Source organism: Prunus persica, chromosome G4 (assembly GCF_000346465.2).
Source record: "Prunus persica cultivar Lovell chromosome G4, Prunus_persica_NCBIv2, whole genome shotgun sequence".
In the NCBI taxonomy this organism is placed as follows: Eukaryota; Viridiplantae; Streptophyta; class Magnoliopsida; order Rosales; family Rosaceae; genus Prunus; species Prunus persica.
In genome coordinates, this window is record NC_034012.1 from 10805296 (window position 1) to 10821669 (window position 16374).

Below are 16374 nucleotides of genomic sequence, written 5' to 3' on the forward strand. Positions count from 1 at the left end.
AGAAACTAAAGTTTAAAAAAAAAAAATCCAAATTATAGGGACCAAATTATAACTTTTGCTAAAATCTAATATCAACATCGCATCATGATACGGAATTGTATGATTTGAAAGAAAGGATATAGAAGAAATGAGAGTGAAATGTTTGGATTGAGTTTGAATCAGCTTAAACATCAAACATTTTGAATTGTGTAAATTTTTTCGTAGGGATTAAAATTGAAGGATACTCTACGTACATGGTCAGTAGTATACCGGTATGCATGACTTGTTCTGCTATGTACATGTAACATAGCAGTATGCATGACTAATTCAATGTCTTAACAAACACATTAGTTGTACTGTTTGAATTTATCTAATAAAATTTGGTATTTGATATTAGAAAGCATTACTTATGAATAATTAACTAAATTTAACCATTACGGAAAAAAAAAATTGAAGCAGCATGGTAAACAAACTGGTAAACTTATTTCCAAAAACAAAAAGCAAAAATGTAAATTATTTATTTATTTATACTCATAATTAAAGCACTCGAAGTTTCATCCTTCTCGTAGCGTCCGTTTGTATAAAAAAGAGCACCCCAAAAACATGTAAGAGCACCCAGAAAAAGAAAAGAACAGAGGACCACCCCACGTTTCTAACCTCCCTGCTTCTTGAATTGTCAGCAAAATGGCGTCTCAGTGACCTTTACTTGGGGTTTAGAAGAAGAATCTGCAACGCATCACTCTCATCGTCCTCCCTCCACAGTTAGCTTCAGGCTCGCGATTGTCGTCAAAAGAAGATCACCCAGATGCAGAAATTGGGTGATTTCAAGCTTCCCCAGTTCTTCAATTACCCTCCTTACTTCACACTGCAACCAGTCAGAGACACCCGCGAGAAGCAGATTCAGCTATGGAAGGACCTCATTCTCGATTACTGTAAAACCCAGAACGTCTTTGTGATTGCTGTGGAAGACCAAGACTTTCCTCTCTTCTCAAACCCTGCGATCGAGAGGTCTCTTACCCACGAAGCCAGGGAAGCTTTCCTCTCAGCTTTGGTCTCGCAAGGTCGAGCAGAATGGCTGGATAAAAATCACAGAAAGTGCCTTATACTCTGGCATCGGATTCAAGAGTGGGCTAATATTATTCTAGAGTTCGTCAAGGAAAATGGGTTGGAGAATAGTGTGATGACAGTGGAGGAAATCCGGTCTGGGCCTGAATCTAGAGGCACAGAGCTTCACGGGATTGACCGTACGGTTCTGATGCGAGCTTTGAAGCTGCTGGAACAGAAAGGGAAGCTGGCAATCTTCAAGGGGACTACAGCTGATGATGAGGGTGTGAAGTTCTCCGCTTGATTTGGGTACCCTTTGACTCATAATCTAGGACTAGGAGAACTCATCTGTATTTTGTTGTGTTTGTGTTGCTTGAATGATAATGCTTCGTATATTCTCACAGTATTGCAATGACTTGATACCTATGTTGATGTGCTTCAGGCCTAATCTAAATGACAATAAAATTTTGGGGATTCTTCTTTTTTTCTCTTAAATCTTTGGTGCTTTTGTTTAAAATCAGAAATCATCGTTTTTCTTCTATCATGTAGCTAGATTATGGTTTTCTTTCTAGGGTTCTTTGGAGTCTTTGGACCATACAGACATCAAAGCATTAACTTGCTCTTGTAGCAGATGCAATGTGGTTGTTTGTATTGCTCGATGAACTCAAACTAAGTTAACCGTTGACTATGGCCATTGATGTGTTGTTAGTTCTTTGTGGTTAAGAATCAAATAGAATGTGCTTGTCATGCTTCAACTGAAACATAGATTCTGCTTTTTTTGGGGGGAAGGGGGGGTGGGGGGCGTTTCTTTTCACCTGATGATCTGGTTGACAGTGCGACTGAATACTGCTTGTACTGCTGCTGTCTTCATTTTAGTTTGAGTTACATCATAATACGAGGTTCGGATAATTCTCAATCTGTCATATCTGTTTATCTTGGTTTGTTTGAGGATGAGGAGTTTGAACCTTGACCTTGGGATTTTATGTGGCATATGCAAATAACTCCGAAACTAAAAACCTTCATTTGGGAGCATGGTAAGCTGCTTGCTAATGTTCAAATTCAGATACGAAATCTGACTACTCATTGTCCTATTTGTCATGCTGAACCTGAAACTCTAGAGCATTTACTCATAAGCGCAGCAAGACTCATGGATGCAAATGAATTTAAAGGCCAGATTCATGTATCATGGTCTTACTTGGTTTTTGGTGTTTTCTACCTACAACCATTTGGTTTTGTTGGAAATGGCATTGCAAACATGTTTTTTATGAAGGATTTCAACGGCCTCCTTGTCCTATTAATATTGTGCTGCAATTTGGTAGGGAGTGGCATGTGGCTAATATGGTTTTCTCAACTAAACCCCCTAGACAAGCTTTTATGGTGGCCTGAAAGCATCCCCCTAAAAGTTGGCTTAAGCTCAATATTGATGGTAGTTGTCATGCTATTGATTCTCATATTGTGCTGGAGTGGAGGTCTTTTGAGAAATTCTGATGAAAATTGAGTTAGAGATTTTGTTGTTATGGAAGCTGAGTTATGAGGTCTCTTCCATGAGTAGCAGCTATCTTGGGAGGAAGGTTGAAGATTATTGGGGATTGAGTGTGATTCTCAAGCTGTGGTTCATAGGGTCACTCATGTTGTGGATTCTCATCCCATGTTTAGCTTAATTAATGGTTGTAGAGAGCTTCTTGGAAGGAGTGGTTACGTCCCCTGTCTCATGGTTACGTCCCCTGTCTGATTGAGGTGAATGAGATAGCCGTACGGTTGTCATGCTGCTGGCTTTCTTGTTCCATCAACGTCTCCTCCAGCTGAAATGGTACACACAGTTGCATGATCACAACCTCAAGGCTTCCTGGGTTGCTGAGAAGAAGGTGTTCCTTGCTTGTTCACCATTATACATAGCAGGGGGCTTTGTTGCTCTGTTCATGAACGTCAAGCAGAACCAACTTCACATTGTAAAGCATTTTCTTTGGGGCCGTTTAAGATCCTATGCCGGTCTAGTTCTTGATTGCTTTGTTTTCCCTCAAGTCCTCCTCAACATTTTTCTCAACTCAAAGAAAAGTGCTCTTTCTTGGACATTTTACCTTGGAATCGCTTTTATGCGTGTGCTTCCACACGCATATGACCTTTACAGGGAAAAAACCTATGATCCTTGGTCATCCAAGTTTTCTATCGATCCTCATGCAAGTTTCTTCTCCGGCTCTCAGGACGTCATTGTCTGTTCTGTATATCTGCTATTTGCTGCAATCATCCGCTTGCAGCAGCGGTTTGGCAGACGATGTATCCTTCCAATTAGATTTAGGGGACATGAAGATTATGAGAAAGTTCTAGGGTCTAGTGACAAGTAATTTCCTTGGGAAATATAGCTTCTTAGAATGTAACTGTTTGATTGTTTAGATAAATAACATCAACGGTGTGCAAATGCAATGTGTTTGATATTAGACAGCCTCATCTACTAGCCTCACGAAATTGTTCATTTTATCCCAATATATAATTATCATCAAAATATATAAAAGAATAAACGATTGTTTTTGGCTAGATCCAACAGTTGCATCACTTGCCCAAAACCGTCATCACCTTCTTCAACCAACTCTTACAAATTTACCATAAACATAAAAGAATAACTACAAACTCACTGAAATGCATCATATTTGTCAAATTCGATAGAAAAAAAAAAAAAAAAGAAGACACAAGATTGAAAAGTAAAATTCGTCCATTCAAAGTAAATCATTTGAATACCTATCTCAAATGTGTTTGGTTGGGTGTAGCTAGGAAATGAGATGTTGGGGTATTTTAGGAAATTACGGTGGGTCTAGAAAGAAATGTTAATTTGATGAGATGTAGTTGTAGTCAGGAAGTTGGGTCCTAATAAAATTTCCCTTTAGTTTATACCTTTTAAATGCCATATGTGTGACAGAATAATTGAAATAAAAACTTACATGTTCTCCAAAAAGAAAAAAATTAAAATTAATATGATACATATCATCCCTTTACATGTGATACCAACCTATTATAATGAGAGAATTATGGCCCGTTTGGTATCCTACTCAAAAATTATGATTTTTTTTTATTTTAAAACATGAGTTTTTAAATATTGATTTTAAGATCTAAAAACTTGTTTGGTATTGAAATTCAAAATATTTTCAAAGATCTGAAAAAATTGAAATTAAAATCAGAAAATTTGTAAGATCTCACTTTTTTATTATAGTGAGAGAGAGAGAGAGAGAGAGAGAGAGAGAGAGAGAGAGAGAACCGTAAAATCTCACTTTTTTATTTTCAACTATAGGGGTGTTTTTGAGTTGTCTTTTGGTTTTTACAAAGGGGCCTATCAAACAGGTTTTTTGGGCTTTGAACTTAAAATCTGTTTATGAGTTTATAAAATTGGATCCAAATAGAATACCAAACATGCTCTTAATTAACGTGAATTTATAACATGTCTTAAAACATCCCACTCATTCATATGTCAACTAATCTTTAGTTTAATTATTTCTTTTTCCAATGTCCAGAGAGATTACAAGTCCAAATTCCTCCTCTCCCCACATTGAACCAAAAAAAAAAAAATCATTCATGCATTAATACGTGAGATATTGAAAGCAATTAAATATATTGTTGTCAATTTAATTGAGATGTAGTGAGGATATGAGATATTGGGTTGGGTTTGTTACATGAGTGAGCGTATTTTAGGAAGTTAAATTGGGTATATAAAAAAAAATGGAAAATTGTATAGATATGTGTGTAGCGAGCATGTTGGGGCCCAAAAGAGAATTGTCGGATCCTAATAAGATTTTTCTTTATATTATTACATTATAAATGCCAAATGCGTGACAAGATATTTCAAATAAACTAACATGATATGAATCATTCATTTACATGTGATATCAACCTATAAGAGAATTAATTGTCATGAAACTATAGCATGTCGTAAAATATAAAATTCATTCATAAATGAACTAAATCTTACTATAGTGATATTACTATTCTCAATGTTAGGAAAAATATCTTGTTCATAAACTATGTGAGATATTAAACATATTGTAGTAGATTTAGTTGTGAACAAAGAATCAAAGATGTAGTAGAAGATTGCAGTAATCTCACTATTGAGGCTGAGATATGGGGGCTTTTCTTTGGTTTGAAGCTTGCAATTGAGAAGGGCATCAGTAATCTCACTATTGAGATAGACTCAGCTATTGCAGTAAACCTCTGGCAGAATCCTTCTATGCTTGCTATGCATCCCTTGGCTGCTTTGGTTAGGAACTGTTGTGACCTTATGCAGCAGGTTCCCAGGTGTGCCCTTCAGCATGTGTTCCGTGAGATGAATATTGTTGCTGACTGTTTGGCTAATTGGAGTTACCAAGTGGATCTTGGGCTGTGCGTTCTTGAGCATGCCCCTAGTTGGTTAAGTGCTTATCTAGTTGACGATCTGCTAGGAGTTGTTCATTCTAGATTGGTCTGTTTAGACCAGTTTGTGTAGTCTGTTTGTTTTTGTTTGGGGCTTTGCCCCCCTTCTTAATCAAAAAAAAAAAAAAGAATCAAAGATGTAGTAGAAGATTTTTTGTTTTTGGTTGAAATTGAAAGATGAAGTAGAAGGATAAGATAATGATTAACCATGTTTCTCCATAGTCATAAACGAATATGACAAGAAACACAAAGTTAAATGTCATAGATTGCCTAGGATTAACTACTTCACACAGACTTCAAGACGGATGTCAAACCAGCCTTTATTTCGGCAGTTTGACTGTGAATATCATCCACAAGATCAGCCAAAGCTCTTTTCGTGCTTGAACATGTACCTTGGTCAAATCACCTTGACTAACTTGATTAAAGAAATCCCATAATGGTTATCACGAAACCTAATCCAAATTGACAAATGTGTAATGAATGGGAAATGCCCTATTCTCAATAAGAAGTAAATAATGGAAATGAAATTGTCAATCCCAAATTTACACATTGAAGAACAAACAAAAAATATCAAAGATCCAAAATACTTGAACTACAGAAAAGTAAAACTCTTAAAAAAAATAAAATACTTAAAAGCAGAAATTTGAATTTACATTTATAACAAACTTGCAGTTTTGGGCTATTCTAATATAGTTGAAACAAAAATACAAGGGTTGACATTGCATCAAAAATAGGAAAAGTCATGTATGTACTAGTAACTATCAAGAAGGAATACATGGTTAATAATATGAATCAGTAATCAGATTGACAACAAATAACATGTGTATTATCATTCAATAACATGTGAGAATCTTAGCAATAAGATGTGTTGTTCACTTTTGTTGTAATACATTTTCTATAATGTCTTTTTTTTAAAAAATGTAATATGTATCAATGTAAGTATTCAATCGTTAATAATTTTTACTTTGCAGCAAAAATTTTTTTGAGTTTTTTTTATTGAGAGGGGCGATGTCATACTAAATGCACACACATTATACATATGCAAGAATTCGAAACCATAACCTTTCTTAAGGGAACATTTAATCCAAACCAATACACTAGTGGGTCGTTTACTTAATTTGCAGCATTTAGTTTCTTTTGTTAAACTAGATAGAAAAAGAATTTATAGTAACCTACAATCATATATTTGTTATTTTCTTTAAAACAAAAAGAAAAATAAAGTTGTCTGTCCATAAATCAAAGTTCAAATCTCTCACTCTTTAGATTAGAACTTCTCTTTTTGTTTTGCCAAAGTATTTTTTTTATTTATAGGATTTTTCCTATTAAAAAAGGATGATAATATACTAAATTCACACACACTACACGGATAGTATGAATCGAACTCATGACCTTTTCTAAAGGAGCAATTGCTCCAAACTACTACATTAATGGATCCTTTTTCAAAGTTAGATTAAATTGGTTTAGAGTAAATTATCTTGTATAAAAAGAACAAAAAAATTAACAAAACTTTGAAAACAAAAATATATATATTTTTTTACAGATTTGCCCTTGACACCATCCAATATTTCTTAATACACTCCCCAAAATACCCAAACCCAATCCCCTTACCTTCTCTTCCACCCTCTGAGTCTCTCTCCACCCATAAAACACAGACAGCAACAGAAACAAACCATCATCTCTCTCTCTCTCTCTCTCTCTCTCTCTCTCTCTCTCTCTCACCAAAAACCATGTTAACCTCACTCCACTACCCAATCCTCCAATACTCTCCCCTCCACTCCAAAACCCTAACCCCATCTTCTCCCCTCAGTTTCCAATCAAACCCAAAACCTCAGCCCCATCTGCACAGCAACAGCAACAGCAGCAGCCACTTTCTTGCCGGAACCAAGCTTCTGATCCCCAAGCGTTGCCCTAACGTTGTGGCCATGAGCAAGTCGCCGAATGTGGAGGAGCAGAAGTTCAGCCAAGAAGGGCTGATCACGGAATCTCTCCCCAACGGTATGTTTCGAATCCGATTAGACAACGCGGACACCATCATAGGATACATATCTGGGAAAATCCGAAAGAATTTTGTCAGGATTTTGCCTGGGGATAGGGTTAAGGTTGAGGTCAGTCGTTATGATACTACCAGAGGTCGTATTGTTTATAGATTTAAAAAAGAAGATAGACTTAAAAGGGAAGGATAAAAGGGAATCTTTCTTTTTTCTTTTTCTTTTGTTTTTTGTTTTTTGTTTTTGGTTTTGTAATTTTATTGTAAGTGACATTGGAACATTTGTGTTGTGTAATGTGAATGTTGAGAAGAAATGTTGTGTTGTTTGGCAATTTGAATTGTATTATGTGATTTGAGGTTGGGTACTGATTTGTGATGTGGGTTGGATTGCAAATTCAAATGTACAATATTGTGTTGCTCCCATAGTTGTAGTGCTTGAGCAATTTTATTCTATATCCTTTATTTATGCCACCATAAAATGCATTTTCCTCCTCCGTGTCTAAGGTTTTATGTTCGATTCTTTCCAACTTATACGAAGAAAACAAAAACATTTAAGTTAAACTTGATTTTACACTCAAAATTGAAATTAAGAACTACGAAACACAATAGCTTGTCACTAAAATTAAAATAAGAATTATAAAACACAATAGTATGTCACTAAAATTTTATTTTATTTTTATGAAAAAAAAAAGTTTTAACAGATTTCCTAATGATCACCCTAGAGGCTGAATTACATTGCAATAATTTTTATTTAAAATATTAAAATTGAAAATACGAGTATTAATCTGTTTTATAGGTGAAAGTTCAGGTTACTAAATTGAAATTGAGTTTTTATTTTATTATATAAATTTTTATACAAACTCCGTTGGGCTCTCTTCTAAAGATACTTGTTTGTGAGACCTTCTCATTTTGAAGCCCATATACCTGTGTAGACCTACGGTGGTTGGTAGTTAGAGCCCCCGCTGTGGTGCTCTTACCTCCCCCTCCTCCTACACTCTCTCAGTCTCCGCCCACAAAAAGCATGTTAACCTCACAATCTTCATCAGTCCACCACCCGATCCTCCACCACTCTTCCCTCCTCCACTCCAAAACCCTAACCCTCCCCCTCACCCCATCATCCTCTGTGAAATTCCAAACAAACCCAAAACCTCTGCCCCATCTTCACATTAATAACAACTACAAAACCAACCTTGTCGGCCTCAGAAATTGCCCCAGCAGCATTGTGGTCATGAGCAAATCGCCGAAAGTGGAGGAACAGAAGTTCAGCCAAATAGGATCGATCACGGAGTCGCTCTCCAACGGTATGTTTCGAATCGAACTAGACAACGCAGACACCGTCATAGGATACATATCTGGCAAAATCCGACAGAATTCTATCAGGATTTTGCCTGGGGACAGAGTCAGGGTTGAAGTCAGCCGTTATGATACCACTAGAGGTCGTATTGTTCGTAGAATTGACAAAGACGATGAGGACAAGAAAAAGAAAAAGACTTTGGGAAAAAAAGACTTGAAAAGGAAAAAATCCTACTGAAGAATTGAATGGAATTAGAAGGGATGTTGTCACATTTTGTTGGGATTTATTGTGTGCTGTGAATTATGATTTTCACTGATTCGGATTCTGCCGTGTAGTCGTTTTGGTGAAGAATTGGATGTTATATTTGTATTACCATTGTTATGGTCTATATGATGCTCTGAAAGGGCAACTAAGGTTATGGTAAAACTTATCCCTATATCAATTTTTCTTATTCAATTCCCGACTTTTAGCTAAATTCCGAGTTATTTTTCTCGAGGGAATTTATGTCAAACATAATTTCTATCACGTTGAGTAATGTTTACAATTTGCCTTCGGTCTTTACAAGGCTGCAAAAGCTTGATAAAATGTGTTTATGAAATTAATAATACACTAAGAAATCTAACTTCTAATGGAACCACTGTAAATCAAAGATGTATATTGAGCAAAACGTAGACTAATATGTTTGTCATGCCCTTTATAGTTTATATGATCCTTTGAAAGAGAAACTTAGGCTATGGTAAAACATATTAGGTAAAAAGCAATACTTAATTCTCTAAACATAATTAATATAACCATCTAGCTCCTAATTTTGTGGTACTTTTCTTCTCGGTATGAGAAGATGTTCTAAGCTCAAAAACCTCGTCCCTTGTTCATAAAAATAAATAAAAAAACATAATTTCTCCAATTCATCCCTAGTAGGAGAGTAACTCACTGAAATTCAGATGTATCTAATTTAGGATGAGAAATTACTTAGCATCTGCGTTTTATTTATAAGCCCATAAATTTCCCATTTTTATTTTTCTTGGTGGATCAAAGAATGGCCACTTGCTTGGCCCAGTTCAATTGACAAAACAAACGGAAACGACAAACGTGGCGACAACAAGAAGGCCTGCTAAACCCAACTCTCTAAAACCTCTCCTCCTCCTAAAACCCTAAACCCTCTCTGTTATATGAAACCTTCCCTTAACCGATTTTTCCCTGCAGCCACCGAAGTTCAAATCAGAAACTCTCAGTCCATCAATGGCAACCAAATCCTTTCTCAAGGCCCCCAAAAACCCACTCTGGGTCCTCCGCAACCCCTTTTTGGCTGCAGCCCATCCCAAAACCGCTGCTGCAAATACTCCCATCATTCAGTCCTTCCAATCTGCGCAGTCTTCCACTCAGAAGCCGCTCTTTGAACCCTCGGCTCTATCCAGGTTCCTATACGAAGAACCGTCTAAGGTTGAAGGATTTGGGTTTGGTGGTGTGAGAAATGGACCCCTTTTGCCCGGAGACTCTAGCTTTGGTCTCCAGGCCAGGGCCGGGACTGGCGGATCCCCTGGCGACACTAGCAGGGAGGATGAGGATGAAACCAATGATGATGAGAAGACAGATTGGTGGAGCGATGATGATGGTGATGATGATGATGGTGATGATGATGGTGATGATGGTGATGATGGTGATGATGAGTGTGATGGATAGGTTTTTCTATTTTTTGTTAATTGGTTTCGGGTTGGATGCTTTCGATTATAAGGTATCGCCATTGTTAGTGATAGACTAATTTCAATAATTTAGTATTTATTGAACAGTCTCTTGGCCTTCTGGTTTCTTTTCTCTTTTTGGCATTGTGATGTTTTTGGTGTGTTTAGATCACAGAAACAGAGAGAGAGTTTAGGGGAGAAACAAGTTTCTCTCTTGAAAATAGTTCAAAACTTGTTTTATGGAACAACAATTGATGTGAATTTTTGAGACCCTTATGCTACAGAAATTTGCAAATTACATTACAAATTCAGACATGTACAACAGAGTTTCGACAAATTGGGCAAGTTAGGTGGTTCTTTAACCAAGGATCAATGCAATTTGAATGAAACATGTGGTTGCATGCGAAAACACGGCAAGACTCGCCATCCATGAAATCATCCAAGCAAATAGTACACCGATCCCCACAGCAACTCGATGTTATGTCAAGACCGCCCTTGCAGTACTGCAAAGGCGGCGGGAGCGCCTCCAAGGCTTGAAATTGGAGGGCCGCAGCCTGAGGACGTTGCTCTGGCCCTTCCTCCGTCACCAAATCCTCCCAAACCCTATCTAGCACTTCCATCAACACCATGTGGAACAGGGCTACAATATCTTGTGCAGGTGCTTGTTGCAACGAATCTTGATCATGATGATGGGGAGATCGGTCGTCTCCAATTTCGTGATCGTTCTGGCTTCTGTTTGGAAACCAAGAAAATATGGTTCCAACAATGTGATGCATGAAGGCAATGAGAAATAAACCTGCAGTGCAGAAAGCTAAGTTGCCGATCCAAAATAGACGGCTGAGAGTGGTGAATTTTGTGTGGCCTAGTAGGAACAACAAAGCTACAATCCCAAGCGCAAAAATGCAAGACAAAACACTAAGAGGGCTGTGATAAGATTGATGAAGAATGCTGGTATTAGAAACCATGGTGTTCATGGTTGAAGAATGCTTTCATGAAAGCCCTGTGCAGCATTTTTGGTTTCTTGTTTGGTTTATGCTCATCCATGGAAGTTGTTGTGCCAGAACTGCTAAAACCCCTCTGGGATTTTTTTGTTATGCAACTAATTAACATCAAGGTAGAGTAGGGCACACCATATAAACACAAATCTGCTTGGTCTGGATTCGTTCTAAAAATTGAGGAGCATTTCTGTTATTACCTGTTTTTTTAACCAACTAGGGATTTTGTTAGTTATAGTATTGGCTTTGTAGTTGGGTAACCGTTAGTAACGGCGGGTACCTACCGTGCATGTTGTGAGAGGAGGTTATACTATAACGAACATTTTTATATTATAGAGGCTTGTTTGATTTCTCAATTTTGTCGAAAACCTAATTGGTTACTTCCGATAATAGTTCAAGCTCAAAGGTATGATAGTGCTCAAAACTACCCTTTTGGGATGAAAATATTCTCACTTTTTAATTTATTTAGAGAAAAGGCGTTCCCTTTTATTATTTTAGGGAAAATGAAGCTCTTTTTTTATTTATTGTACGAATAGACGCTTTATTTAGTAGGGAACAGATAGAAATACATCATATACTAGTAATTTGGATGACCAAAAAGGTCCATCTCTAGTAAAACTACTGCTGTAAAGCATTGCTTCTTGTTTCTTTTGTTTAAAAAACAATAAGAAGCAGGTTAACATGAATTTTTATCGTGCAGGTTTCGAGTCGTGTAACGGGTTGTATTGGAAATTGCCAATGACTTAGAAGAAAACTAGAGGAAACAAAAGACCTTGCCATAAAGCAAGGATGAGACAAAATTGAAGCACAGAGCTTTCAGGAAAATCTCTCCATCACCCGAGCCGGGGAGGGGGCGAGGGTGGGGTGAGAGGGGACCGGGACTAAAAAATTCCTTATTTTTTCTGATGTAAAAAAATTAAAAGGACACAATAGAGACTCAGGTAATTGCCTAATAATAATGGATAATGCTCTAAACTACTCTTATCGATAAACGAAAATCGGGAAAAAAATTTAAAAGAAAAAAAGGATCCCAATATATATATAAAGAGTATAGGCTATACTATTTATTCATAAATAAATAAATAAAAATTAAAAACCTATAAGAGCCGCGCGGCTATATTATTTATAAAAAATCTAGTATAGCCGGACGGCTATACTAAACAAATAGCATAGCCGCGTAGCGCTTAGTTGCCCAAATCAATATAGCCGCGCTATTTTTAAGAAATTTATTTAAAACATGACCCATGCAGCAATGTGTCAAGATAAGTATAGCAGCTCGGTGATACTAATTGTTTTTTTAATGGGCTCCCTAGTGATCCATGGGTCAAAACAAGTATAGCCAGCCGGCTATACTAAGTTTTTTTAAAAATCATAGTATAGCCGCCCGGCTATACTATTTAACTACTTTGTCTCTTTCGTTCCTCCTCTATCTCACTACCCCTTCCCTGAACTTGGTCCCATATTGTGAACGGAACTCTCAAATCATGAGCAAAAGACCTTTTTTTTTTTTTTTTTTTTTTCTTCTTTTTCTAGTGAGATTTAGAAAATGAATAAAGGTGTTGCATTTACAAAATATATATATTTTTCTTCAAAATTATAGAGAAAGTGTGTACACACTTTACAAGAATAATGAGAAGCAAGCGTATTAAATCTCCTCTAGAGTTATGAGATGCAACCAAATGGTCAGGCAGCTATATCACAAGCATGAGGCACACATGAAATGAATAAGAGGGAGCATCAATTTGGTTCGCAATTGCACTAATATATCATGAACAATGCCCTCCAAAACTGTTCTCACTTAAGACACAAGTCCCTTGCAAATCGGCAATTAAAACCTTTCGCATCACATTCAAGCACCGCGAGATGTCCACCCCGGCTAAAGAAAGCATACTCGAAGTGCTTCGACCTCCACCGAAGTAAGAAATCTGTATTGTTGGCCCCCTAAAACATAGAATTAGCTCTGCCACTGCCATCACAATTTTCTTTGACAAAGCGGCAAAGCCATCACTAGGACATTGCCGTTAGGAAAGAACGGCCTTTGCACCATGGTAGGCTCTCGTCGTCTTGAAGATGACAAGCGAACGAAAAATGATGACTAAAATTCTTGTATTTACAAATTTTTTTCACCTAGACACATGCATGCCTCACAAATCTAGTACACTGTTACGACAAATGGGGCAAGTTAGGCTCTTCTTCAACCAAGTGTTCATGCATTTGGAATGAAAAGTATGGTTGCACGAGGGAAAAACTTGGCACAATTGGTCAGTCTCAAAGTCCTCCATGCAAATAACACAATCCTTGCAATTCATTTCAATTTCATGGCTTCCATAAGCTATGGGAGGTGGCAATTTGTTCTCCAACAGTTGTTCCCTATCCCGCTGGTGCCTTTGGTCCCTTCTTTCCTCCAACACCTCAACAATTGAGTCCAAGATTTCCAAAACCCTAAGATTATGAAGGACAGCTGCCTGATAAAATGTAGCTTGGTCGTGCCATTCTTCGCGGTTTGGCTGAAACGACAACCTTTCGTCCCCTGCCTCGGGATCCCGATTTCTTCTCTCGTATAACGGTGTCCAAACAAACTCGCAGACGACGTAAAAGAGGGCAATGACGAGCAGGGAAAGTATGATTGAGAATGCTATGATGCAGACATAAACAAAAATTATGGTACCAATGAAAGTCAGAAGGGAAAAAACAGGTGGTGGGATGACAATCTTAAGGGCTTGAGACATGTTCATGATGACGACGATGATCAGCAAAGGCTTTGGGGACTCGGATGGATGCTTTGATTGGTATTTGTCTAAGAAGTTGTTGCCAAACCGCAAAACCGCTAAACCCATATTTCAGATTTTGGTTTGAACAAACTTTTTAAGGTGGTCTAGAGAAAGTACATGTGATTGATTAATATCTAGACCTCAGAATCTGTTTGTGCCCCCCTCTTCTGAAGGTTTGTTGTTGTTTTTTTTTTTTTTTGCTTTGTTACAGTTACAGAGGTTAATTAGAATTCGTTAAGTTCGTTATTTCGATACAGTTATGTTAAGAGACAAGTGATGATACAACAAATCCAAGAAAAAAGGCGTTTTGGTAGCTTGACTTTAGAAATAAACTTTTTTGTTTATTTTTATTTTTGGTCGAAAAATTTTGGTTTTTTTTATAATTACAACCCAAAATACGCTGCCTAGAATTTATTTTTCGGAAAAAATACTTCTGTATTTTTTATTTAAAGAATGGACTCAGGGGTCTCAGATCTCTCTATGACCACATACACACCTCAGACGTTCTGGACATCAAACTTTCAACCCCGATACACAAAACCTCATGCCCTCATGAGTCGTGCCACAAGATCTCAAGACCCGAAACCTTCTAGGAGCTGCAATTTGTGTCACCATGTCATTTTCGTGTCGTGTAATTTTACGCTTAACTAATCGTGTTAAGTTTTGTTGTATTTGGGTTGACCTATCGATATTGTGAACTCAAAATTTTGAACTAAGTATCCTTGATTTGTTTCTAAGCCAAACCTAAAGAAGAAAAAAACCATCACTTGTTTCTAAGTTTCCTTTTCTTTATGAGAGCAAGATAAAGCCCGCATGCAACTTTGCCTAGTTGGCCTTGACCTCTGCTTTGCATAGTTTGTTTAAGGCATTTTGTCAAACATCTTGCTACTTGGCAGCATGCTCAAGGAATCAAAGGAATGTTGGGCAATTTCATGTGCAGTAAAAATGACAAGTAGGGGTGGAGAACAGCAAAGGAACGTTGGAAAATTTCATATGTAGTAACAATGACAAGAGGGGATAATTGCATTCACTGGCCTTGTTTGTATCCACTAGTGCTTGATCCTAATAATAACAAAATTATTTTTAAAAAATGAAAAAAGTAAAACTCATTTTCTCCAAATAAGTTTATTGTGTTAAAGTCAAGTTACTCGTGTTCGAAACTAACTTGACATGGTGACGAGTCATACCATAAGTAATGTATAACCTAAACAGCTAATTTCGTGTTAGATTCGAATCGTGTTATCGTGTCGTGTCAAAAATTATCACTCCAAATTCATGAGAATCAAAACCTCGAATCTCAAGTACCTAGCTAGTGTTTTATACCTCAGAGATCCTATCCCAAACCCCGGGCCTAAGCCCGAGGACTTGACCTAAGAGCCCGAGCAATAAACCCTAGGCCATGAGCTAGCCCCAACCTCTAGCTAATACGTATGAGCCTTTCCTACGTCTCATATTCCGTGTCCAAGAAATTATAATGTGTAAGGGCTATACTTATCAAAAGGATTATAATTTAATTTGGAGGTCTTTTATATATAAATCCAATTTGAATCCATAATACGACACAATGGGTAATTGACAAGAAAATGTTGACAAATTCTATTTCGAACCCAAAATGAGGGTAATTGCATGGCTTAAAGTGTTTGCAAACTATTGATATGCCTATAGAAAAGAATGTTGATATTTACAGTTGTTTGAACAGATCCAGAATGCACACCTCAAGAAAAAAAAAAAAGGGCTCATAACTGTCATACATCCATGATACAATGTCGACAAACTGGGCAATTTGGCTTGTTCATCAACCAATGGTCAATGCAATTGGCATGGAACATGTGGTTGCACATTGAAAAAACTTGGCATGAATCACCTTGAGCAAAATCCTCCAAGCAAATTGCACATGAAGCGCATTTTGAACTTGATTGTATTTCATGGCTTCCATGATTGACTAGTGGTGGCAATTTCTTCGAGGCCCTAAGCCTTGGCCCTCTTCCTTCATCAAACTCCGGCACGACCCTCTTTATCACTCCCAGCCTCTGCATGTTTTGCACTATAGCTACACGAAAGGGGCTCGAACCAATGATGTTAATTTGTGGTCCATAAACAACGTCACCTCCCTCGAGATCATGCTCAGGGATGACTTGAAGGAGCCATTCAAGGAAAACGTTGAGAATGTGATTAAAGATCAGAAATAACAAGGTGACTATTGAGATGCATGCAATGATGTTGGCTGGGAGAT

At 37.3% G+C, this 16374-nt stretch overlaps 5 protein-coding genes across 5 annotated transcripts; 3 read left to right on the plus strand and 2 right to left on the minus strand.

Moving 5' to 3' along the window:
• LOC18779461 (vacuolar protein sorting-associated protein 25) lies at positions 464 to 1513 on the plus strand. The gene has a single exon (XM_007212076.2). The coding sequence runs from the start codon at positions 785 to 787 to the stop codon at positions 1325 to 1327; it is 543 nt and encodes a 180-aa protein (XP_007212138.1). The 5' UTR covers positions 464 to 784; the 3' UTR covers positions 1328 to 1513.
• On the plus strand, positions 7143 to 7598 carry LOC18781467 (translation initiation factor IF-1, chloroplastic). The gene has a single exon (XM_020562270.1). It carries the CDS (start codon positions 7143 to 7145, stop codon positions 7596 to 7598), a length of 456 nt encoding a protein of 151 aa, XP_020417859.1.
• LOC18778866 (translation initiation factor IF-1, chloroplastic) lies at positions 8158 to 9171 on the plus strand. The gene has a single exon (XM_020563150.1). It carries the CDS (start codon positions 8424 to 8426, stop codon positions 8931 to 8933), a length of 510 nt encoding a protein of 169 aa, XP_020418739.1. The 5' UTR covers positions 8158 to 8423; the 3' UTR covers positions 8934 to 9171.
• On the minus strand, positions 10670 to 11681 carry LOC18778967 (E3 ubiquitin ligase BIG BROTHER). Its single transcript, XM_007212456.2, has one exon. The coding sequence runs from the start codon at positions 11347 to 11349 to the stop codon at positions 10684 to 10686; it is 666 nt and encodes a 221-aa protein (XP_007212518.2). The 5' UTR covers positions 11350 to 11681; the 3' UTR covers positions 10670 to 10683.
• Positions 13515 to 14207, minus strand: LOC18779268 (putative RING-H2 finger protein ATL19). The gene has a single exon (XM_007212517.2). The coding sequence runs from the start codon at positions 14205 to 14207 to the stop codon at positions 13515 to 13517; it is 693 nt and encodes a 230-aa protein (XP_007212579.2).